The sequence below is a fragment of the Momordica charantia genome (genome assembly GCF_013281855.1).
Source record: "Momordica charantia cultivar OHB3-1 chromosome 4 unlocalized genomic scaffold, Mcharantia_2.0 BLBB01000004.1, whole genome shotgun sequence".
Taxonomy (NCBI): domain Eukaryota; kingdom Viridiplantae; phylum Streptophyta; class Magnoliopsida; order Cucurbitales; family Cucurbitaceae; genus Momordica; species Momordica charantia.
Genome location: NW_028275162.1, coordinates 25,035,920 through 25,062,213, shown reverse-complemented (window position 1 = coordinate 25,062,213; position 26,294 = coordinate 25,035,920). Strand labels below are relative to the sequence as shown.

The following is a 26,294-nucleotide window of genomic DNA, read 5'->3' as shown; positions in this document are numbered from 1 at the left end:
CAAAGTTTAGAGGAAAAACAAATAATTTAACCATTAATTATAGCATATTTACCGCCGTCAATATTCGGAACTATACAAGCATAGTTGCAATTACACAACTGTTTTACAGCTGGCAACAGGTCAAAATTAGGGCAAAATTATCCACATTTTTCCCATCCGTTCTACCACGGTTGACCGTTGACTGTAAACAAGCGATATACAATAACTGAAGAAGAAACCTCACTCCTGCACAATCCTATAGCGATGGCGGGAACTCAATCCCTCCACAGCTTCCTCTTCTCTTCTCCACGGAGCAATCCATTGGCGTTTCGGCTCCAAATTTCACGTCTCTCCTCCAATGGCTCACTGTTGCGTACCAGTTCTATCGATTTGAATCATAAACGCCAAATTTTCAGACCCATCAGAGCCTGCGGATTGCCCGATAAGGTTACGTTCTCTTCTCTCCGTTCGGATATTTGGCAATTTTTCATTTGCTTGGTCTAGTCGCCGGAATTAATGTCGATTAAAAGAAATTTGTACATTTTCGATTGAATTTAACGTAAGTTTTATCGATCACGAAACTGCATGGTTTTTGAGAAGAGATTTTATCATTGTGTTTCAGAAAGACGAGGGTGGAAGGATAAACGAACCTACCGGTGTTTTGGGTTCGGGAAACGAGGTTATTTGGTTTAAGGCTTTGTCGAATTTTGTAGATGATAACTTTCTTCCACTAGGTAAGATTTTTTTGTTCATGATTTCACTTGAACTGAAATGACATTCATTCGTCATATTTGTATTCCTCTCCTCACCCCAATTCCATATGCAGCTCTTGTCACTGCTGTAGCAGCAGGATTTGCAAATCCGAGTCTTGGCTGTCTTGCTGATAGGTATTATCTCTCAAAGTTTAGCACAGTTGGGATATTTGTCGTCTCAGGTTAGGAACTGTACCACTTGTCAACATAAATTGTGAAGTTTGTCCCCTAGTTCGGTATTTTATTTATGCGGTGACTACGCAGGGTTGACATTGCGTACTGCAGAAATCAGTGCTTCAGTTGAGGCATGGCCTGTTGCAGTTTATGGGCTTGTATGATCCTGACTTATTATCTTCCATTATGTTTGCTTTAGCTTGTAAGTTTATAATCATGTTTTTTCCCTTTCTTGTTTTTTGTTAGAACTGTGGTTTAACTTTTGTACGTGAAAGCCCAAGCCATGTACATCTTTTCTATTATTAGTGAAGTTACTTCCCAGACCCATTAAAATTCATTCTGTCATCTGTGCAGTGATAATTTCTATTAGTTCGGTCTCAATAAGAATGCTAGTTTTTAGTGTTCATATGTTATGATATTAATCAATATACCACATCAATTCGTTATATATGAACGATGAGATTCCATTGATACAGAACCAATTCCAATAGTCATATTATGTCACTTTTTATCATTCTAGACTTTTAATTTGAGCACTTAGTAGACTAGTCTGAAGAGGTTTTCTACACTGACGTTGGATGTTAGAGTTACAGAGGACTTTCTTTTTTCTTCTTTTAATATCTGTGTTGGGGGTGAGGATTGATGATTGCTTTTTTAGTCCTGACGGTCCTTGTGCTTGGCTTGTTAATGGGTAACAGGTTCTATGGTATACTCAATTCATGTGTTTGACTTGCTCTATTATGTAAATTTGGGTATACTTGTTAAGCTTGTATTCACTCTCTCTCTCTCTCTCTCTATCTCTCTCGTTTATTGTCAGGCTTCTATTCTTTTGCTTACTCCATACTTTTCCAGGCTGATATTACAAATTCATCTCCATCCTCAAGAATTTGTAACAGGTTTGTTAATCAAATTATTATTTTTTTTGTTTGTAAAAGAAACAATTTCATTGATGTATGAAATTACAAGAGTGGCCCGTAGGAGGGATTACAAATGAGGCCCATGTGAGGGCTATAGAGTGCTTCTCCAACTGTAAAATAGAGTTGAAAAGCTATAGTTGTGAAAGAGAGGAGAGCATTTACACCAAGATATAACCAAAAAACAATGGTGTCAAAAAACCGTTCAAAAAGTTGTTCTTTGTCGTTGAAAATGCTGTTCTTAATCAAATTATTTTTAGTCATTGTAATCACTGTTGTTGATAAGTCATCTTCTCTTAGGTTAGAGAGTGTCTACCTTATCCTTTATCTGGCAGTAATGCTGTCAAATGTTGCTTTAAGTTGATGCTATTGTAGTGGAAAATGGTCAAAGAAAAACAAGGTACAAAACTACAAATTCAACTGATTTGAGTACTGTGAGAAGTTTAATATCTCCTATTTGTGGTGGAACTCTAAAGAAATCAGACTTTGATCTGACACGAAATTGCAAAAACCTAGGAGGCAATTAGGCAAATATTTGTTTAGATAAGAAACTCAATTTTCATAAATCTGGAATAAGGAACTAACTTTCCCTTGAATCCATCATCTAACCCATTGTTTCTCCACTGTTTACAGGATTAGCAATATTTACATGCATGCCTACTACATTATCAAGTGGTGTGGCACTGACTCAGGTATGAGAGTTACTTTTCCTCTCTTCCCTAGAAAAAAAAAATGTTCAATACTTTGTTCTTATTGCATTTATGTTTTTCAAACCCAGCTTGCTGGTGGGAATTCTGCACTTGCTCTGGCAATGACAGTGATATCAAATATGCTGGGAATATTGGCTGTGAGTTGAAAATATACCCTTAGGTTTATCCAAATATGATTTTTTATTCTTTCATTCTTCACAATGAAACCTTGACTTTTCATTAAAAATAAATAAATAAATAAATATATATATATATAAAACCACTTTCAATGCTACTTTTCTTCAATCATTTCCAGACAGTTGCACGTTAATTCTCAAGCACAGTCCTTTTTGGTCTTTAATCACCAATAATGGTTGTCTATATGGTATCTTTTGGTTCAAGTATAATATGCATTTACACGATGTTTAAAATCGTATTGTTTCTCTAATTGAGGTCTCTCACAATCCTTTCTAGAATGTTTGAAGATTGCTCCTCATGCTTCTGTACACACAGGGAGGTTATAAGGTGAGGCAAGATTAGATAGACCTTGTAGTTGATGGTAGCAAAATCACCATTTTTAAAGAGATCACTAGCCATATGTTTAATATCCATTGAATCCCTCCAACTTTTAAGGGCACTAGCCATCAGAAGAGCCAATTCTTTTTATTATTATTTTATAAGAAACGTACTGATAGGAAAGATGGTAGTCTCCCAAACATCCAAAAAAAATCCTTCCCGGTGAAGCCTAGTATTACTTTCCAGCTACTTATTATTTTTATTATTTTCTTAAAGCTATTTTCACGACATCCATCCACAGTACAGTCCTTCGCCTCGACTCTTGAAAGGGGCACAGAAGCAGCTAGAGTTGACACATATTTACTAATTATCATGCCTTTCTCTTTCATTCCTTGAAATAATCTGTTCATCTGCTTAATTGTAGCATTGTTATCATCAAGTTAAAGTTTTGACTGGCTAATTGTTTCGACATTCTAGATTCCATTTTCCATCTCAAAATTTGTAGCTGATGGAGTTGGTATCACTGTTCCAACGAAGGAGTTATTCAGAAGTCTCGTGCTTATGCTGCTAATTCCTCTCATTTTTGGGAAGGTGAACTGATTTTTCTTTGAAGAATCTATTATGAAAGACTTATCTCAAAGCTTATTATATTTCACTTTTTACAGTTCCACGCTATTGTTGTTAAGAAACGTATGATAGGGATGCATGTACTGTAGCAACTTGTGATAAAGTTGACCTAATTTACCATGCTTTTTGACGGTGAATATATATATAATTTACCGTGGCTTATTCCTCCTGACATGGAACTTTTTATATTTGGCTAATGTAATAGCACGAGGCTTCAACCTCCAATTACACAAACAAACTTTAGTTTTCTCAACTTGGGCATTGTTTGCAGCAAACTAGATGAGTCATTTACAATTTACTTTTGAATGTGAAAGAGGCATTCTGAAAAGGAAAATTAAAAAGCTCAGTTTCTTCTTTTCTCCTTACCCTCTGGTTCTTGTTTCTTTTTGCTGCATGCTTTACTTTAAGTTGTCATGTTGCAGAAATTTCTTGGTATACCATGAAATAGATCTTGCGTGTATCTTAGTTTTTGAAATGTGACCGTGTCACTGGTTTTCTCCCTTTGTTATCAAGTAATTTATTTATTTATTTACCATTTTGTCCTTTTTTTTTGGACAGATCTTGAGAGAATCATTCAAAGGTGATTTATAGTCGGTATCATTCACTTTCCTAAGTTCAAGTTTGCTTCTTGGCTAGCTTGCATGAAGTGTGCGTAACCGTAGATTGTTCTTAATTTTGTTATGATAATTATCCTTTGTGTGCCTACAAGTCATTGTTTCTATTTCTCTTTTTAATCTTGATCTTAGGAGTGGCGGACTTTGTTGATGAAAATCGGAAGCTTTTTCCAAGGATTAATGCAATCCTTCTCAGTCTTGTGAGACACTAATTCATTGTCTTCATCATCTCCACTTCATGATTGCTGGAGTATTGTTTTCTCCATAATATTCGCCTATATGTATATATAAGTGCACTATAGTAATTTCTGATTCTTTTTCAGAAAGTAAAAATAATTGCTCAACATACTGGTAGACATATTGTTAATAAATAATTTTCAGCTTATACTAGATAAGTGGTTCGATAGAAGAGCTTCAATTTTTTATTTGATGGAATCCGTTAATCAGATTATAACATTTTAAGATCAGGTGCCATGGATGCAAGTGAGCAAATCAAGGTCACTACTTCTGATGGTCAAGCCTGAAGCATTTCTCGTAGCCATAGGAATGGGAACGTATGTTACCAAAAAGCCTTGAATTTACTGGTCAATCACTATATTTTTGTTTTCAGATTGATGCCACGTAAAAAAACTGATACGCTTTAATTTTTTCAGATTCTTGCATCTCAGCTTATTAGCCTTTAATGCTCTTGGTATACGAATCCTAGCAGCCGTTTCTGGTGGCAGTCAATCTGTTTTCTCAAGGAGAAGAAATGCCAGTGCCGTTTTGCTTGTGGCAAGTCAGGTACATTATATCGTGCTTTTGAAAATGAGTAATCATGTAACACATTACTGACAAAGTTATGAGAAATCAGTCCTGATTCTTTTTACATATCTGTGTGGACAGAAGGGAAAAAAAAGGTTCGTTTTTGTGTGTGTGATTGTGGTTTTCTGTAAAGCACATACACTTTAGATTTGGTAATGTGCCCGTGTTCGACACGTTATAGACAATGAACACGTTGTATACAATAACACTTGGACACTTGTTGGACATGTGACGAAGACTTGTAAAGTACAATGGACACATTACACTATCTTCGTTCAACTAATTAAATACAAGTCCGAGACTTATTAGATATATGTTAAACACTTTGAATTGGGCACTCATGTGTAGACTTTGCAGAAAACTCTGCCTGTAATGGTGGCAGTCGTCGAACAGCTTCGTGGCGCACTCGGCAAATCCGGTTTGCTGGTTCTTCCCTGCGTTGCAGCACATATAATCCAGGTTTCTTAGAGACTCAACCCTTCAAGTATCTCATAATTTCGTTTCCAATTCAATTGACATGAAAGTATTCTTATTTGGTAGATTATTATCGACTCCTTCCTTGTCAACTTTTGGCCTCGTTCGGATGACTCGTCAAATAATGTGAAGGTAAGCTGATTCAATGCTTTGATATCTTCACAGCTCCTACCATTATGCTTGATGGATGCTGGAAATGCAAGTTTTTATTTCGCAAATATTCTACTAACCATTTCTTCAAAATTCTTTGAGTTCTTATAGTTGTACCAGATCGCTATGGGTATTTAATTGGTAGGAAATGGATATTAATCACTTTTATTATTTTGTTTCGTTTTCCTAATAAAATTTTGTGCGAGATAAGAGACCCTTATATCTCGATTATCGATTAAAATTGCTTATTGTGAAGCCTATACAAATGTTCTTGTATCTCGTTTGACTTTTTTTGGAGAAGTATAGTTATTTTTTAAAAGAACTAGGAAAATAGGTAGTTTCAAAATTATTTAGGGAAAAAGGTAGATTTTTGTGTTTGTTCAAACACGTCTCTTTGATCGAGGCATTCGACTAAGACTGCGTTTTTCTGAGAGACACAGCTCTCCCTCCTTTTCTATCAGACTATGTCCCGAACCCTCTTCCCATTCAATGTCACGTTGGAAGTCATGAGGCATTGGCACATCGGGATGTTTGGTAACAGCCTAAAAGTGATTTTGGGAGTAGCATAGATGGGGGATTTATTTATTTATTTATTTTTTATTTTTTAATAATCGAGAGTCAAAGCTTGGTCACGTGGAAGACATTGATGATTTTGATATTAAGCTTATTCGAATGTTTGAACTTGAGACCTGGTATGACCAAGAGACTCTAGACCGTTACCACCAAGGTCACCTTGTGGGAGTATGGGAGATGTGATTTTAAATGTCGAAAAATAGATTGGCCATGAGTTATGTAAGAAATAGCTCTTATTTAAAACGTTGAAAATAATCTTGTATTGAGAAATTCAATCCACTCACGGGTTCTCTAATTCCAATTTTTCTCTTCATAAAAAATCATATCCTAAAATTCGAGCTAAATAGTTTCCTTCTCAAAGATAATTCTACATACATCTATCTAACATGAGATTAGTCAAAGATGCGCGTAAGTTGGTCCGGATACTCACGAATATTAAAAAATATATTGAATTGAATATAGATGTAAATGCATGATGCATGAGTTATGCATCGTCGGTGAGTACTGGTAAATGTAAACAAATTAATGTAGTGAAAAAAAATCACAACAAATTAATGTAGTGAAAAAAAATCACAAGTTTCAGCCAATTGTTTGATGATTTATATCTTCTTTCGAAGGCGATTATGACATAATACAAGATGTTTATGGAAATTTTCAATTTCTTTTTTCATTTTGGGTCTTAGAATTATACGAGCATTATTACTCTACATTAAAAGTGGGTTCAAGTTCGAAGCAAAGGGTCAGTATGAATTTGAATATTTTCTTTTTATTTTTTTAAAAGTTCGATCGGTGAGGCTCAATGTCGAACTATCACAAATTGTGATAGTAAAGAAAGACAACAACAGCAGAGCATGATTTTAAAGGTATTGGTGATTGGTGATTTTGAGAAGATTAATGTCATTGATATTGTATGCTGATTTAATTGCTTCAATATTTCTTAATAAATTAATTGCTTCAGTTTCACCTCTCTCGATTATGAATATTAAAGTTTCCTAACGTATAATATGAATATATATATTTTTTAATTTATAGATATGTACATAATTGTTTCAATTGTAATCATGAAGATTTATAGTTTTATTTTATTGAAAATATATATTTATACGAACTATAATTCAATTTTATGTATATGTAGTTTTTCTTTTTAGCGATTATGTATATGTAGTTAATAGTTATGTTTTGATATTAAATAAATTTAAGAATAATAAACTTAAATAATTAATTTTAAAATTCGATTTAATTCAATTAATTGAATGCTTAAATTTAAATAATGTTTTTCTTTTTTTTTTTCTTTCTTTCAAAAGAAAATTTAATCTTAATTTTTTGGGGGAAAAACTCATCCTTTTTTATTTATTATTTTTTTAAAAATTATTGTTCTGTCTTATTAACGGTAGTTATAGAAGATATCTGGAAATTAAGTTAAATTGATATATACAAAATCGACGTGTGACTCATAAATTTCAAATCAAATCAAATTTTAATGTTGAATTTTTAAGTTTCATCAAGTTGGTTGGGTAGAATGAAATAATTTATTATTATTATTATTTTTCTTTTTTAATAATACACTCTTATTACAATCTTAACGAGAAGAGAGAGAAAATAATCCTCACAGAAAAAATATAATAGTCGCGGCACCCTATTTGGTCTGTTTTTAAAATTTTAATTAAGGTTGGTTAGTAGAACTGAAAAAATCCCGAAAATTGGGGAAGAAATAAAACGATTTAACGAATTAGCTGTAAATTAGTTGTCTATACTCTTTCCAACGGTAACTTCCTCCGTCCCAATGGAATTCTTTTTTTTTTTTTTTTATAATAATAATTTAATCGTAATCGGTCGGCTTGAGCTCCTGTATGCAGCGAAATGGGCCACGGCCCTTTGCAAAATAAAGAAATGGGCCACTTCAGGCTTCTACAGTTATTTTATTAATATTTTTATTATTAATAATAAAGATAGATATCGTTTTGAGCACGCAACTTCTCATTTGAACTTCCCGCTATTTTGTTTCCGTTGCTCCTTCGGAACTTTTCTCCGATGATGAACAACGTTTCAACTCATTTTCCCAAAATTTCCTCTTCGACGCTCCCATTTTTCTCTCTTATTTTCAAACCCTAAATCGTCGTCCTCTAGGTTGTATTCCGCCGGAACCCTAATTTGTTCTTTTGATCTAGTCCCGATGAAATTCTTCATTCTTCTCTTTGTACTTGATTAAATAATCGGTTATTTTTCTCTGTTCACCTTCCAGTTCCATCGTCTCTGTCTTCGAAGCCCTAAATCCTCCGGTTGATCAGATCCTGCCGGAACCCTAAATTGTTCATTTGATCACTTTCCGATGAGACAGACCCTAATTCGATCAGATCCTGCCGGAACTTTAAATCGTTCTCTTGGTTAGATCCCACCAAGTCCCTAAATCGTTCTCTTCGTTAGATCCAATTGAGACAGACCCTCGATCACCCACGATGAGATGTCGACGTAGTGGAAGTGTTCGATCCTACCTCGACGGCTTCTGACGAATGATTAAGATTTTGGGATCGTTCTCTTGGTTTGTTTCTGTCTTTGATTTCAAGTTGAGAGGATTCAGATTATTGTTTGATTTTAGGGTTGCATGTCCATGGCGATGTCTTTTCTATTTATTATTATTATTATTTATTTTGGTAGATTGAGATGAAGGATATATCAGTGACCTAGCACGACAAAACACTTTAACAGTCCAGTTATTCAGAGAGAGGACCCATAATCGAATCCAGTTAAGAAAGACCGAAGATTATGGATTTCTCAATCGGTATGTTGCTCCACTTAGATTATTCTCTTATTTTCTCTGAGGCAACCGCATTATGATTATTGTTGGGTGCCACAGATGGGTTTTGTGAGTGGACATTGGATCGAAGCCACATGAAATAGTTTTTTCGTGTTCTGGTTGTGGACAGTGATCCTTCCTGCCTCGAGATCTCGGAAAATATGCTTCGGACTTGCTGCTGCTGTGCTGGTTTGTTTTCAATTTCAGCTTCCTTTTTGTTCTGTTTTAATTATTTTTGTTTTTCTTGTTTTCCCCAACTTTTCGGGATCAGTAATCTTGAATCCAAGTTAACTCTACTAATTGCATTGAAATATAGTGAGAAGTTAGACAAATAAAATCCTGTTTTTTCAACATACTATAGAAATCATTTTTGGGTTCACGAATCACGAAAATAGAAGATATTTCATTGGTTAACCTGTTTTCTTGGTTGCATGTAATGCTTGTTTAGATGATAGTTTAACTTTGGATACTTCATTAACAATTTTCCTATTGCTAACTTTATTTATTATTATTTTTTTTTCTGATTACGAGGAATTATCACGTTGACAAAGATAAGTTCTCTATCTCGAGGGATATTAAATCATGAACTGCAGTGATATTGAATATTAAATGGAATATGCAACTCAAGTAATTTGTTGAATAATTTAAATGGTTGCGTTATATGAAAAAGTTAATATAGAACTGTAGAAGTGTTTGTTTGAATTATGATGTTTTTAACGGATACATCACTGGTTGCCGGTTGGTTGGAAAGGGGGATCTTTATGGTGTCCTTAAACATGTAATTTAAGATTTTTTTGTAGCTTTTTTTCTCTCTCTGTTGATTGTTTACGCCACTACAGGTTTTTGAAAATTTTATGGAATGTGTGCTTTTCCAATCTGTAGCAAAGAACGTGAAAAGTTGCCAGGGAAAGTATCTACCACAAAGGTATTATCTTTTTGTACTGTTTCCTCCTGTATTTGAAACATGTCTCTTGTTTGTCTAAGATATTTGGGTATGCATTTGTCCGCCTCTTAGGATTTTAGACAAAATCTGGATAACTGAAAAGGCTATGAAATGTTTCTTTGTTGTGCCGTTCACTGTATCTTGTATTCTTTAAGTGCATTTTTTTTCTCAATATTTCCATTTGTAGTTTTAACAACTCTGTAACAGTTATAGAAATATGCTTGCTCTACGGTAATATTTAATATAGTTTGAATATTTCTTTGGGCAACAATCAGAATGATCCATGTCCAATTTTTAAAATTGAATGGTGATCCAAATACTGTTTATAAGACATCATTGATATTGATATTTTTTTGTAGTATAACTTTCTTATGGAGCTACCTTAATTTTTCGTGTTCTGATTTCATCTATATTCTGTTGATAAACTTGGTAGAAAGCTTCCATCTTTAGCTATCTTATTATTAGTGATTATTTTACATTTTTTGCAGCTCTATCCCGATGAAAAGATGCTGTTCACAATTAGATATGATGGTAGTTAAATATTATTGGAGATTAGAACATTGAAATTTTTCGTTCTTTTGAAATGGGATAATCATTATTTTAGAACTTCAATTCCTTATGAAGTTCATGTTATTGGGTTGGACACGGTTTTGCCATTGCTTTAAGATTTATTGCCTAATCTTTAGGGGTTTGTCATCTAAATGAGCGAGCTTTCTAGAGTTTGGAGGTTAGTGGTAGATAATCTTCAATTCTCTTTATAGAATCCATACTTTTTGGAGAGGGTCAATTTTTTCGTAGGGTATGAAGGGTATGAAGATTAGCGGAAGATGATCTTCAATTCATAGAAAAAATCCAGCCCATTTGAGATTCACCTTTAGGTTACAGTAGGAATTTTAAACCCATGAAAAATTTGTCTTAAACCAAATAGTATGAATTTTCTAGAGAGCGGATATTTTATGGGGTTTAAAGATCAGTGGGTTATAGTCTTCAATTCCTTATGAAGTTTGTGTCATTGGGTTGGACGTAGTTTTGCCATCGGATTATGATTTATTGCCTAATCTTAATGGGTTCTTAAAGATTTCTATTGTAACCCCTAGGTTGATCTCATATTGAATGAATTTTTTGTAGGATATGAAGATTAGCGGAAGATGATCTTCAATTCATAGAAAAAATCCAGCCAATTTGAGATTCACCTCTAGGTTACAGTAGGAATCTTCAACCCATGAAAAATTTGTCTTAAACCAAATAGTATGAATTTCCTAGAGAGCGGATATTTTATGGGGTTTAAAGATCAGTGGGTTATAGTCTTCAATTCCTTATGAAGTTTGACTCATTGGGTTGGACGTAGTTTTGCCATCGGATTATGATTTATTGCCTAATCTTAATGGGTTCTTAAAGATTTCTAATGTAACCCCTAGGTTGATCTCATATTGAATGGATTTTTTGTAGGGTATGAAGATTAGCGGAAGATGATCTTCAATTCATAGAAAAAATCCACCCAATTTGAGATCCACCTCTAGGTTACAGTAGGAATCTTCAACCCATGAAAAATTTGTCTTAAACCAAATAGTATGAATTTCCTAGAGAGCGGATATTTTATGGGGTTTAAGGATCCGTGGGTTATAGTCTTCAATTCCTTATGAAGTTCGTGTCATTGGATTGGACGTAGTTTTGCGCCATCGGTTTAGGATTTATTGCCTAATCTTCTAGGGTTTGTCATCTAAATGAGTGAACTTTCTAGAGTTTGAAGGTTTAGTGAGAGATAATCTTCAATTCTCTTTATGGAATTCATACTTTTTGGAGAGAGTCAAATTTTCCGTGTCTTAAAGATTTCTAACGTAACCCCTAGTTTGATCTCATATTGAATGAATTTTTTGTAGGGTATGAAGATTAGCGGAAGATGATCTTCAATTCATAGAAAAAATCCACCCAATTTGAGATCCACCTTTAGGTTACATTAGGAATCTTTAACCCGTGGAAAATTTGTCTTTAATCGAATAGTATGAATTTTCTTGAGAGTGGATCTTTTATAGGGTTTAAAGATTTGTTGGTTATAGTCTTAAATTCATTATGAAGTCTTCAATTCATTATGAAGTTCATGTCATTGGGTTGGACACAGTTTTGCCATCAGTTTAAGATTTATTGCCTAATCTTCTTCGGGAGTTTGTCATCTAATTGAGTGAACTTTTTAGAATTTGAAGGTTAGTGGGAGATAATATTCCATTCTCTTTATGGAATCCATATATATATATATATATATTTTTTTTTTTAGAGTTAAACTTTCCATGTGTTAAAGATTTCTAATGTAACCCCTAGGATGATCTCATATCGAATGGATTTTTTGTAGAGTATGAAGATTAGCGGAAGATGATCTTCCATTCATATAAAAAATTCACCCAATTTGAGATCTACCTATAGGTTACATTAGGAATTTTTTAACCCATGTAAAATTTGTCTTTAATCAAATAGTATGAATTTCCTAGAGAGTGGTTTGTTCACCTGTTTCTTAGTTATAAAATTCCTCATCATTTTGTTGACCTGTTGAGTTACTTCAACTGGGGCTTTCGTTAGGGAGAAAAAATATATGAGAGATACAATTAAGAATCGCTTGCACGAGGGTTAACCTTCCTCCTTTGGGGAGGAGGCCTAAATTTTTTATTACCACCAAGGCGCAATCCCAAGTAGTTAAAATGGAAGGATTCCACTTTACACCCGATCCTGTTGAGCCCAAGAAGACTCCTCTATAAGAGATGTTTCGGAAACATTCAAAAATAGACCAGAACCTATGCAAAAACCTACTTACATTGTCATGTCAACAAGTATACTTTCCTTTAGTATGTTTCAGTTTCCTTGTTCGTCATCTCCCTTGTATTCGTATGAGCAAATGCACTTTTTTCTTATCCCAAATCTCTGTTCTCTCTTATGTTTCAAATTTTGTCCATTTCAATATTCTTCAATGTCTTGAAATTCATATGAGCAGATGCACTTTTTTTCTTCCTTCCAAATTTATTTACCAATTGAAGTTTAGTTACAGTCTTATTTGTATATGATAAATATGAGGGATATTTATATATTTATTTTCTACTTCGAAGTTACTCAGTCAAGGTAGCATGTTATTCATTTGGTTAAATCTTTTCGTCTGTTTTCAATTTTCTCTTTTCCAGGTTGTTGGGATATTGATGGTGTCCGTTGGAATTTTTGCCCATTCCTCAAAACATTTTTTCTGCAAAATTTTTATTTCACTCTCTTAAATTTACCATTCCAGCCTCTTTTCTCCCTTTAAAATTTTGTCCATTTCTTAAACTGTTCTCTTGAAGAATTTTTCCTCTTCAGATTTTGAAAAGTAATTTTCGAAAATAATACTTGATTTCTAAATTTATTGTACTTTCAAGTATTTTTTATCTCTGACATTTGAAAGCGATTTTCAAAATGATTTTTGGAATAGTAGATGTGAGGTGAGTTTAGGAAAATTAATTGACCGGAAATTTTCCTATTTCACCTTATTGCGTACGTTAATTTTTTTGAAAGTTAAAATTTTCCTTTATTTGTCAATCTCCTAACATCTTTTCTTTTTGAATTCATTTCCTCAAACTTTCCAATTCCTTTTTTTTAATGAATATACTTACAATTTAAAAAATATTTTAAGAACTATGATTTTTCTACAAAAGTTTTGTTTTTTAATCCTCTCCATCTTTCTAACTTTTTTTTCTCTGTCTCAGCCTTTCTTCTCTCTATTAACATTTTTACCTCTCTTTCCCTAAAATTTTTCACTCTTATTTTTTCCCAAAACTTGTGGGGGTTCAAAAGCCCATGGATGAACATATTTTGGAGGAAAAGATATTTTCCATCAGAGCATTATTGTTGTTGGCGATCTAGTAGAATAGGCATGGATGAGCCTAATTAGGAATTAACTTCTCTTGTGCAGGTCTAGAAAGTTCTGTTGACCTCCTACAAGTATTTCTACAATTGAAGGTTCAAAAGCCCATAGACGGACATATTTAGGAAGAAGGGTATTTTCTATTATAGCATTATCATTGGTGGCACTGGGTTGTGATCTTTTTCTGCAATTAGAAGTGGTTGTTTCCAGTAGCTTTTTGTTTTATATAAGAGTGTTTGGAGATTCTTTTTTATTTTTTAATTTTTATTTTTCATGTCGACAAAATGAGATTTTTACATTCTCGCAATCAGATTTACTATTTGTTTAGTTTTATATGATACGTCTTAGCTTTTAACGTTGTGTTTCAGATGGATGATGGTTGAATAAATGAACTTGCCGGTGCTTCATGTTCGGGGAACGAAGTTATTTCTTTTCTAATTTACCATTAGTTTAGTTTTATATGATACGTCTTAACTTTTAACATTGTGTTTCAGATGGATGATGGTTGAATAAACAAACGTACTGGTGCTTCATGTTCGGGGAACAAGATTATTATGTTCGAGATCTGTTGCAGTTTGAGGGCTTCTTAAAATTGCAAATAATTGGGAGTCAATTAGGCAAATGGATCAGTATGTAACTCTTCCCAGTTCGCTGTATTATTTTATCGTTTTCATTGCATGCGAATTTTATTATAAGGTATCGAAGTTACTTTTTGCCCCTTCCTCCAGAGAAAAAAAGTTTTTATACTCTCTGTTTTTATTGCATTTATGTTGTTTGAACTCAGATTGCTGGGGAATTCTGCACTGCTTTGAGAATGAAAGTGAGCTAAAAATGCTAGGAATATTGGCAGTGAGCTTAAGGGTATATCCTTAGCTTTATTTTCTTCAAATATTTGTTAAAGAATGTTATAAACTTAAAAGGGACGTTTTAAAAAAGTTTTTGCATTTACTCTATTCTCATCGCATCTACGTTTTCCAATCCAACTTGCTGGTGGGAGATACTAGGAGTAGGAGTATTTTTCATTTCTTTAAACATTGATTAAAGAAGGAAAATAACTTTATGAAATTAAAAGTGTCATTATACTAGTTTTCTATTTTTCTACAATAATTTCCATACAATTTCATATTACTTCTGAAGCATGGTATTTTTTTTATTTTTAATTGCCTATAATGTTTGTTTATATGATTATTTTGGCTTTGAGTATTATCTTTTTCTTTCGTATTTCAAAATATGATTTTTTTGTTTTGTTTCGAATATAATTACTATTATACAATTTAATCAAACTCTCTTTTATAATAGTCTCATATGCATTGTTGAAAAGTAAGTTTCATTTCTTTTCTAGGAGTAGTAGTATTGGCTAAGTTGAAAGTATGCTTCATTTTTTTCCATTTCTTCAAACGTCGATTGAAGAAGGAAAGTAATTTTATAAACTTAGAAGAGTAATTGTACTAGTTTTCTATTTTTGTACAATTATTTCCATACAATTTTATATTACTTCTGCAGCATGGTATTTTAGAAGAGTCATTGTACGTAACCCCTAGTTTGGTCTCATATTGAATGGATTCTTTGTAGGGTATGAAGATTAGCAGGAGATGATCTTCAATTCATAGAAAAAAATCCACCCAATTTAAGATCCACCTCTTGGTCACAGTAGGAATCTTCAACCCATGGAAAATTTGTCTTAAACCAAATAGTTTGAAATTCCTAGAGAGTGGATCTTTTATGGGGTTTAAAGATTCGTGGGTTATAGTCCTCAATTCATTATGAAGTTTGTGTCATTGGGTTGGACATGGTTTTGCCATCGAATTATGATTTATCGCCTAATCTTTAGGGGTTTGTCATCTAAATGAGTGAATGATGTACACAAACACAATGGTTTCTTGAAGTGATTGAAAGATATCTTCAGCCTCTATTTATAGAGTTTGGCTAACAACTCATAACACGGTAAAAACTAGTTACTGTGTAGTAACTAACAACTAACTAAAGAACAAAGCTTGAAAGCTAGATCTTAAAGGAAAACCTTAAAATAACAACTAAAACACTACATCAATTTTCCCCAACCCCAAAAAGAACTCGTCCTCGAGTTAAGATGTGATGACGAAAGAATCTGGCGGATGGTATCCACATTGAAAACATGGCTGACATTATAAGTCGCTGGGAGCTGGATTTTGTATGCATTAGGGCCGAACCGTTTAAGCACTTGAAAAGGGCCGAGCTTTTTTTTCTTCAATTTAGCATAAGTACCCGTAGGAAATCTACTCTTCCTTAAGTGTATCATCACCAAATCTCCGACTTGAAATTCCTTTGGCCGCCTCTTTTTATCCGCTGCTTCTTTATACTTGGCAGTTGTCCTGGCAATGTGGTTGCGAACCTCCTGATGGAGCTCTATTATTCGGTCAGCCGTTTCTTCAGCCTCCAAACTGAGATCAACAGATGTAGGCAGATTAGTGAGATCTAAAGTTAGCCTAGGAAGCTTAGTATATACAATCTCGAATGGGGACTTCCCTGTTGTTCTATTCTTCATGTGGTTATACGCGAACTCGGCTTGAGCCAAAGAAATATCCCATTGTTTAGGATGGTCCCCACTTATGCACCGAATGAGGTTGCCTAATGACCGGTTTGTGACTTCCGTTTGTCCATCTGTCTGAGAATGGCTTGTTGTACTGAATTTTAAGGATGTATCAAACTTTTTCCATAGTGTACGCCAAAAGTGGCTTAAAAACTTAACGTCCCGATCCGAGACTATTGATTTTGGAATACCATGAAGCCGTACGATGTCTTTAAAGAATAGGGTAGCAATAGCTACCGCATCTGATGTTTTCTTGCAGGCCACAAAGTGTGCCATTTTGCTAAAGCGGTCCACCACCACCATTACCGAATCATAGCCTCGTTGTGTTCGGGGAAGTCCGAATATAAAATCCATTGACAGATCTTCCCAGATACTTTCTGGTATAGGTAACGGTGTGTAAAGACCGGTGTTTTGTGTAGTGCCCTTATATGATTGGCATGTGAAGCAATTCTTAACATAATTGGCCACATCCTTTCGAATGTGAGGCCAATAAAATCGTGTTGTTATGATGTCTAGTGTCTTATCACGGCCTAGGTGTCTGGCGAGACCTCCAGCATGAGCGTCATGTAGAATTGCTTCCCGAAGCGATGTATGAGGGACACAAAAGGTGTTCCCTTTAAAGAGATATCCCTCCACAATATGAAAATCTTCGATAGCCAAGTGGTTAATGCATTTATGCCAAATATCTTGGAAATCTTGGTCTTTCTCATAGAGATCAGGTAAGTAATCAAATGCAATAATCTCTCCTTTAAGGAGTGTTAAAAGACTATGTTTCCGGCTTAGAGCATCAGCAGCCTTATTAGTATGTCCGGCCTTGTGCTTGATAACAAACTCGAACCTTTGTAAAAAAGACAACCAACGGGCATGCATGCGGCTAATGGTTTTTTGAGTGTGTAAAAATTTTAATGAGAAGTGATCCGTGAATAAAACAAATTCCTTACTTAAGAGGTAATGCTCCCATTGTTTCAATGCTCGAACTAAAGCATAAAGTTCTTGTTCATATGTGTTCCATTTTTGGGGAGACGGGCCAAGTTTCTCACTAAAGTATTTTAGCGGATGGTTATTTTGGGATAACACTGTTCCTATTCCTACCCCAGAGGCATCTACAGCTACTTCAAAAGGAAGGTCAAAGTTTGGGAGGGCAAGGACTGGACTTTGACATAGTTTTTTCTTTATAAGTTGAAAGCTCTCAGTTTGTGGAGTATCCCATGAGAATTTGCCCTTTTTTAAACAATTTGTCAGAGGGGAAACAATAGAACTAAAATTCCTAATAAATTTCGTATAAAATGATGCAAGTCCCAAAAAACACTGTACGTCTTTCACGGTTTTTAGGTTCCTCCCATTCGGAAATAGATTGTACTTTAGAGGGATCCATTTTTACGTGATTGTGTCCTATTATGAAGCCAAGGAAAGAAATTTCATTTGCTACAAAAAGACATTTTTTAAAGTTTATGATCAATTTATTGGATGCAAGAGCAGAAAATAGTGATCTAAGGTGGTCCATATGGTGAGACATAGTTTGGCTATACACTAGGATGTCATCAAAGTAAACAACAATAAATTTGTTAATGAACGGGAGTAATACCTGGTTCATGAGCCGCATGAAAGTGCTTGGGGCATTTGATAATCCAAATGGCATCACAAGCCATTCAAATAAACCTTCGTTTGTTTTGAAAGCTGTCTTCCACTCATCCCCGGGTCGAATGCGAATCTGGTGGTATCCACTCTTAAGATCTATCTTAGAAAAAATTGTAGCGCCACCCAATTGGTCCAATAGATCATTGATCCGTGGAATAGGAAACCGGTATTTTATAGTAATCTTGTTTATTGCCCGACTGTCAACGCACATACGCCAAGAACCATCCTTTTTAGGGGTAAGGAGGGCGGGGACTGCACAAGGGCTAAGGCTTGGTTTTATATGCCCTTTTTTAAGCAACTCGTGTACTTGATCGTGTAGTATCTTATACTCCGATGGGCTCATGCGGTAATGCGCTAAATTAGGGAGCGTTGCTCCGGGGAAAAAATCGATATGATGTTGAATGTCCCGAAGGGGAGGTAATCCGGGTGGTGGCTCCATAATAGTGGGAAACTCATTTAATAGTTTCTGCACTATAAAGGAACAAATAGGACCATACGTATGAGTAGCGAAGTCTTTTATTATCAATCCCAGGATAGGTTCTTTAGGATAGATTAATAATTGCTTGGCTGATGTAATAGGAATAAACTCCCCTTTCCTTTATCACTATCCTTTAGAGGGATAGATTTAGATGTGTTAACAGGGAGGAGAACCACCTTTTTCCCCATCCACTGAAATTCATAAGTATTGTCTCTCCCTTTATGTAAAGCCTGAGTATCATATTGCCACGGACGTCCTAATAGCACATGACATACATCTATGTCGAGAACATCACATATAATTTGATCCTTATAGGTAGCACCAATGGACAAAGCTACCGCACACGTTTGAGTCACTTGTACCTCGCCCCCTTTTTTAATCCAAGAAACTTTATATGGAGCGGGGTGAGGTGATAGAGGCAAGTTTAATGCGGTAACCAACTTGCTAGCAATGATATTTTCAGTGCTACCACTGTCAATTATGACATTACAGATTTTGCCATTGATAGTACACCTAGTCCGAAAGAGAGCATGTCGTTGATAAGCAATATCGGACTTAGGAGTTAACAGCACTCGTTGAAGAACACATGAAACGATATCACCTTCGTCTGGTACCGTATAATCAATATCATCAACAATTTCCTCACTGCTGTCCTCTTGTAGGACATCCTCTTCGACCATATTGATTATCTTACGGTGCGGACATTCATTGGATAAATGACCGGTTTGTCCACACCTAAAACATTTCCCTAATGTAGGGCGATGGTATATATTGCCCTGTTTCTTTCCTGTCACCAAATCAGTGTGGTTAGATTTGACTAAATCAGTGTCCAGAGTTTTACCTTTTGTCGTAGGAATGGTACGGTTGGGAGAGGAAATGTTGTCACTCGTCGAAGTAGGCTTCTTGGAGGTTCCACCTTGTTCCCAATTGGTCCTTCGGGTGTACTGTTTTTTGAATCGATTTCCAACTTGTTCCTCAATTGTTGTGGCCGTAGAGATGACCTCATTTAAATAACCTATTGGTTGGAGGGCGATCTGTTCTTTAATATCCGAGCGTAATCCCCCAATGAATCTTGCCACAAGATGTTGTTGTCCTTCCAATAGATTTGTTCGAGCTCCCAAGCGGTGAAATTCTTCAGAATAGTCAGCAATAGATCGGGATCCCTGTCTACAATTTTGATACTGATTATATAAAATTTGTTCAAAATTAACAGGAAGGAAGCGTTCCCGCATGAATTTCTTCATGCGTTCCCAACTTCGAATGGGTTTTTTACCATAACGATGTCTATTGATTTCCAGCTGATCCCACCACGCCGAAGCTCCTCCTTTGAGTTTTAACGCTACAAGTCTTACCTTCTTATGTTCAAGTGTTCCCATGTAACCAAAAAAATTTTCGACATTCTTTACCCAATCAAGAAACCCTTCAATATCCATTTTACCATTAAAGGTAGGTAGATCAATTTTCATCTTGTATTCATTACTATCTTGGTTTCTATGTGGGTTAGGATATCTACCAAACCTGTCACCTTCAAAGGCAAGTAGTTCTTCCTCCTCCTCGCTGGAAGAATCCGCATTGAACTCATTCTGCCGCTGAAACAAAGGATTCTGGTTCAGTTCTTGATTGAAATGTCGTGGTTCTTGGAGGTTTCTTGGACCCAAACGGATTGTTTGTGGTCTTCTTAGTGGATCTGCTTGCCGTTCTTGCTGAAATAAATTTCTTCGATCCCCCCTCTGTACTTCTTGATCCAATCTTTCTTGTTGTCCTGTGGTGCGTCGGACCGGGGATCATTCCACACTTAAAGCTTCAAGTTTCTCATGTATAATCTCCAAGATGTGTTTAATCTCGCCAACATCCTGTTGAATGGCCTTCACCTCCCCTTCAATCAACCGACAGCAAGCGTTCGGTTGACGATCGTGGCGAGAGAATGGAGGGCTGCTCAATTTCTTTGTTGATGAGGGAAGAGTCACCGGTGATCAACTTCTTTCCTACCATTTGGTGCCCAGAAATTTGGGTGCTCTGATACCAACTTGATGTACACAAACACAATGGTTTCTTGAAGAGATTGAAAGATATCTTTTATTAAGAGATCAGCCTCTATTTATAGAGTTTGGCTAACAACTCATAACACGGTAAAAACTAGTTACTGTGTAGTAACTAACAACTAACTAAAGAACAAAGCTTGAAAGCTAGATCTTAAAGGAAAACCTTAAAATAACAACTAAAACACTACATCAGTGAACTTTCTAGAGTTTGAAGGTTAGTGGGAGATAATCTTCAATTCTCTTTATGGAGTCCATACTTTTTGGAGAGAGTCAAATTTTTAGTGTCTTAAAGATTTCTAACGTAACCCCTAGGTTGATCTCATATTGAATGGATTTTTTGTAGGGTATGAAGATTAGCGGAAGATGATCTTCAATTCATAGAAAAAATCCACCCAATTTGAGATCCACCTCTAGGTTACATTAGGAATCTTCAACCCATGGAAAATTTGTCTTAAACCAAATAGTTTGAATTTCCTAGCGAGCGGATCTTTTATGGGGTTTAAAGATCCGTGGGTTATAGTTTTCAATTCCTTAGGAAGTTCGTGTCATTGGGTTGGACGTAGTTTTGCCATCGTTTATGATTTATCGCCTAATATTTAGGGGTTTGTCAACTAAATGAGTGAACTTTCTAGAGTTTGAAGGTGAGTGGGAGATAATCTTCAATTCTCTTTATGGAATCCATACTTTTTGGAGAGAGTCAAATTTTTAGTGTCTTAAAGATTTCTAACGTAACCCCTAGGTTGATCTCATATTGAATGGATTTTTTGTAGGGTATGAAGATTAGCGGAAGATGATCTTCAATTCATAGAAAAAATCCACCCAATTTGAGATCCACCTCTAGGTTACATTAGGAATCTTCAACCCATGGAAAATTTGTCTTAAACCAAATAGTTTGAATTTCCTAGCGAGCGAATCTTTTATGGGGTTTAAAGATCCGTGGGTTATAGTTTTCAATTCCTTAGAAAGTTCGTGTCATTGGGTTGGACGTAGTTTTGCCATCGTTTATGATTTATCGCCTAATATTTAGGGGTTTGTCAACTAAATGAGTGAACTTTCTACTAATTGAGTGGACTTTCTAGAGTTTGAAGGTTAATGGGGGATAATCTTCAATTCTTTTTACAAAATCTATACTTTTTGGAGAGACTTAAAATTTCTGTCTTAAAGATTTCTAATGTAACCCCTAGGTTGATCTCTTATTGGATGGATTTTTTGTGGGGTATGAAGATTAGCGGGAGATGATCTTCAATTCATAGAAAAATCCACCCAATTTGAGATCCACATATAGGTTACATTAGGAATATTTAACCCATGGAAAATTTGTCTTTAACCAAATAGTATGAATTTCCTAGAGAGTGGATCTATTATAGGGTTTAAAGATTTGGAGGTCATTGTCTTCAAACCCTTTTGAAGTTCGTGTCATTGGGTTGGACGCGGTTTTGTCATCGAATTATGAATTATTGCCTAATTTTCGGGGTTTGTTCACCTTTTTCTTAGTTATAAAATTTTGCATCATTTTGTTCACTTTCACTTCAGCTGGGGCTTTTGTCAGGGAGAAAAATTAGATGGGAAATACAATTAAGAATTGCTTACGCAAGGGTTAACCTTCCTCATTTGGGAAGGAGGCCGAAATCTTTTATTACTAGTGAGGTGAAATTCCAAATAGTTAAAAGGAAGGATTCCACTTTACACCCGATCCTCTTTAGCCCAAGGAGACTGCTCTACTAGGTTGGTATTAAGGCCTATAAGAGATGTTTTGGAAACATTCAAAGGCAAACCAGAATCCATGTAAAAACCTACTTACATTGTCCCGTCAACAAGTATATTTTTCTTTGGTATGTTTCAGTTTCCATGTTCATCATCTCCCTAGTATTCTTATAGCATAAGCAAATACACTTTTTTCTTATCCCAAATTTGTGTTTTCTTTCATGCTTCAAATAGTGTCTAAGATATATTTCCATTAGATATGTTTCGATTTCAATATTCTTCAATGTCTCAATATTCATAATAGCAGATGCACTGTCAGGTGGATGACCCGTGAGATTAGTCGAGGTGCGTGTAAGCTGGGCCCAGACACTCACGGATATAAAAAGAAATAATAGCTGATGCACTTTTTTCTTCCTTCCTAATTTATTTACCAATGGAAGTGTGGTTAGAGTCTTATTTGTATTGGATAAATACAAGGGATATTTATGTATTCATTTTTTGCTTCGAAGCTACTAACCAGTCAAGGTAGCATTTGCTTCCGTTTGGTTAATTATTTTCGTCTGAGGTAAAAAGATAATGTTATGAGCTTTCTGTTTTGCATGTTGTTGGGATATTGACGGTGGCCGTTGGAATTTTTTTCCATCCCTCAAAACATATTTTCTCCAAAATTTTTATTTCGCTCTCTTAAATTTGCCATTCCAGCCTCTTTTTTCCCTTTGAAATTTTGTCCATTTCTTAAACTGTTCCTTTGAAGAATTTTTCCTCTTACTCCTTTTTGTTATAAGATTTTTGAAAAGCAATTTTTGAAAATAAAACTTGTTTTCTAAATTTATTGTACTTTCAAATATTTTTTCTCAGTGATTTTTAAAATGGTTTTTGGAGTTGTAGATTTGAGGTGAGTTTAGGAAAATTAATTGACCAGAAAATTTCCTTTTTCACTTTATTTCCTACACTAATTTTTTTTGAAAGTTCAATTTTTATTTTCCATGTCGACAGAATGGGATTTATACATTCTTGCAATCAAATTTACCATTAGTAAGTTTTATATGATACGTCTTAGCTTTTAACATTGTGTTTCAGATGGATGATGGTTGAATAAATGAACCTACTGGTGCACTGTGTTCGGGGAACGAGGTTATTTTTTCAAATTTACCATTAGTTTAGTTTTATATGATGCATCTCAGCGTTTGACATTGTGTTTCAGATGGATGATGGTTGAATAAACAACCCTACCGGTGCTTCGTGTTCAGGGAACAAGAATATTTTGTTCAAGGTCTGTTGTAGTTTGTGGGCTTCTTAGAATTGCAAATATGGATTAGTATGCAACTCTTCCTAGTTTGCTGTATTCTTTTATCGTTTTCATTGCCTGCAAACTTTATTATAAGGTGGTGTGGCACTAACTCAGGTATCGGAGTTACTTTTTGCTCCTACCTCGAGAGAAAAAAAGTTTGATATACTCTCTGTTCTTATTGCATTTATGTTTTTCTAACTCAGCTATCGTGGGAATTCTGCACTGCTTTGACAATGACAGTGATATGAAAGATGCTAGGAGTATTGGCAGTGAGTTGAATGGTATATCCTTAGCTTTATTTTCTTCAAATATTGATTAATAATGTTATAAACTTAAAACGGTCATTTAAAAGAGTCGTTGTGCTTATTTTTTAAATCCACTTTGTATGCTATTTTTCTAGTCACATCCACTAATGACATTTCTAAATTCTTGCCATAAAATTTATCATTAGTTTTGTTTTCCTGGCAGATATGTGATGGTGGAAGAACAAAAAACCTAGTGTTTAAGGCATGCCGAGATCTTATTAAAATTGCAAAATATCTAGGAGCCAATTAGGCAAATATGGATCAGTATCCAACCCTTCCATGAGTTCTCTTTCTAAATTTTGTTTGATTGGGGAACCAACTTTACCTTGAATTCCATCATGTCATTCCTTCTTCTTTCTCCACTGTTTCTAGGATTGGCAAATGTTACCTGGATGCCTTTTCCAATTATATTATCAAGAGGTTTGGCACTGACTTAGGTGTTGAAGTTACTTTTTTTTGCCCTTTACCAAGAAAAAAAAGTTTTTGCATTACACTGTTCTTATCGCATTTACGTTTTCGAAACCAACTTTCTTGTCAGAGACACTAGGAATAGGAGTATTAGCTGTATTGAAAGTATGTTTCTTTTTTTTCATTTCTTAAAACATTGATTAAAGAAGGAAAAATAACTTTATGAAATTAAAAGCGTCATTGTATTAGTTTTCTATTTTTCTATATTATTTCCATACAATTTCATATTACTTCGAAAGCATGGTATTTTTTATTTTTAATTGCCTATAATGTTTGCTTATCTGATTATTTTGGCTTTGAGTGTTATCTTTTTCTTTCCTATTTCAAAATATGATTTTTTGTTTTGTTTTGAGTATGATTTCTATTACACAATTTAATCAAACTCTCTTTTATAATAGTCTCATATGCATTTTTGAAAAGTATGTTTCATTTCTTTTCTAGGAGTAGTAGTATTTGCTGAGTCGAAAGCATGTTTCACTTTTTTTTTGTTCCATTTCTTCAAACATCGATTCAAGAAGGAAAATAATTTTTATAAACTTAAAAGAGTCATTGTACTAGTTTTATATTTTTGTATAATTATTTCCATACAATTCCATATTACTTCTGAAGCATTGTAATTTGTGATTTTTAATTCTTATAATGATTGTTTATATGATTACTTTTGCTTTGAGTATTATCTTTTCTTACCTATTTCAAAACATGATTATTTTTTTTTCGAGCATAATCACTATTTCACAATTTAATCAAACTCTCTTTTCTAATTGGAGTATATCGAGTTTAACGAACTGACTGTGGAGGGGTTTTCTCAGTTTCTTACTAATAAAGAAACCCAAAAGCGTAGTGGCAAAAATAGATAAATGACAACGAAAATCCATAGCAAACTAGCCATTATTTTTAAAGCAACACATACTCCTGCATGTTAATGATTTCCATCTTATTCTTTCAGGAATGCAACTTCTAAGGACAACATGGAACATGAAAGATTATGTTCTTATGACTGTGATAATACTTTGGCACAAAGATCTATTTCCTTCAATTACTCAGATCAGTGGTTTTTCACGATTAATTGGGGCCCCTTTGCGGACTTTGGTGAGCTCTCAAACTTCTAATTGATTTGGTAAACATGGAAATTTTACATAATTTATATATATGCATGGAATACCAGTAAGCTTCCTCATTCCTTCCCTATCTCCTTGTCCTCCCTCTCTCAGTTTTTTCCTCCCTTTCTCTATCCCCCTTGCTCCCATCTTTATTTCCCTCTCCCTCTCTTTCTGCCTCTCACTCTACCTCTCCTCCTTCCATTCCTGTTATTCGAGTGTTAATTGGAGTACTGTGTTTAAATGTTATTTGGGAGGATTTTTGGTTAGAATTGTCCCTTTGTTGGTTATGGTTATTACTCAAGGCTCGTATATTAGGTACTAGATGAGAATGATATGAATATTTTTCTTTCCATTTATTGTTCTAATACCTATCTCCTCTCTCGGTCTCTATCTTTAATTGTGGTTGGTTTGTTTGTTGATTGCTTGTTTAGTGGTTTCTCTATGTCGAGGTGTCCTGCCAAAATCTCTTCCAATAGCAACCAAGCTATTGAGTCCACTTTTCCTCCCTTTCTCTTTCTCTTCCCTTCCTTATCTCCTCTTTCTCTCACTCCTTTTGTCTACCCGTCTTTTAAATTATTATTTTTTGGGGGGATGAGGGGATGGGGGGAAGGTTGCAGCTTCTAGTCTACAGAGTGAGTGTGAAAGGTCTTCATGTAGTCCATAGCTACAATTATTTTTCTTGCTTCTTTACAGACGTTGACTGTTTTTGTTATTCTTCATTTGTTGCGATGTAGAGGTCTTCATATAGTGAGGTGTGAAAGGTCTTCTAGCTTTTTGTTCCCGCTTCTTCTTTATAGTTGAGTGTTTTTGTTATGTCTT

At 34.8% G+C, this 26,294-nt stretch overlaps 1 protein-coding gene and 1 long non-coding RNA gene across 6 annotated transcripts; both read left to right on the top strand.

Annotated features, from left to right (window-relative positions):
• Positions 1-202: 202 nt before the first annotated feature.
• Positions 203-5,864, top strand: LOC111006618 (Sodium Bile acid symporter family). Its single transcript, XM_022278641.2, has 14 exons — positions 203-426; positions 602-713; positions 806-913; positions 996-1,063; positions 1,723-1,801; positions 2,453-2,511; positions 2,598-2,666; positions 3,502-3,615; positions 4,210-4,231; positions 4,398-4,465; positions 4,734-4,819; positions 4,919-5,048; positions 5,427-5,528; positions 5,610-5,864. The coding sequence occupies exons 1-14, from the start codon at positions 244-246 to the stop codon at positions 5,682-5,684; spliced, it is 1,275 nt and encodes a 424-aa protein (XP_022134333.1). The 5' UTR covers positions 203-243; the 3' UTR covers positions 5,685-5,864.
• A 2,387-nt stretch (positions 5,865-8,251) lies between these two features.
• LOC111006545 (uncharacterized) lies at positions 8,252-25,552 on the top strand. Of its 5 annotated transcripts, none has more exons than XR_015790102.1 (12): positions 8,252-8,805; positions 8,922-9,045; positions 9,191-9,249; positions 9,900-9,985; positions 13,929-14,013; positions 14,249-14,302; positions 14,375-14,509; positions 14,665-14,741; positions 23,392-23,445; positions 23,516-23,584; positions 23,806-23,883; positions 25,322-25,552. It is a non-coding gene; the product is annotated as an uncharacterized LOC111006545 (long non-coding RNA). The 5 variants fall into 5 exon arrangements; XR_015790101.1 differs by having other exon boundaries at positions 9,121-9,249; positions 9,943-9,985; XR_015790100.1 differs by having other exon boundaries at positions 9,121-9,249; positions 14,249-14,288.
• The last annotated feature ends 742 nt before the right edge of the window (positions 25,553-26,294 follow it).

Coding starts and splice junctions, on each gene's coding strand:
- LOC111006618 (XM_022278641.2), top strand. CDS start 244: ATGGCGGGAACTCAATCCCTCCACAGCTTCCTCTTCTCTTCTCCACGG. Junction 1,064..1,722: donor CTGTTGCAGTTTATGGGCTT/GTATGATCCTGA, acceptor GTTTATTGTCAG/GCTTCTATTCTTTTGCTTAC. Junction 3,616..4,209: donor TTCCTCTCATTTTTGGGAAG/GTGAACTGATTT, acceptor TTTTTTGGACAG/ATCTTGAGAGAATCATTCAA.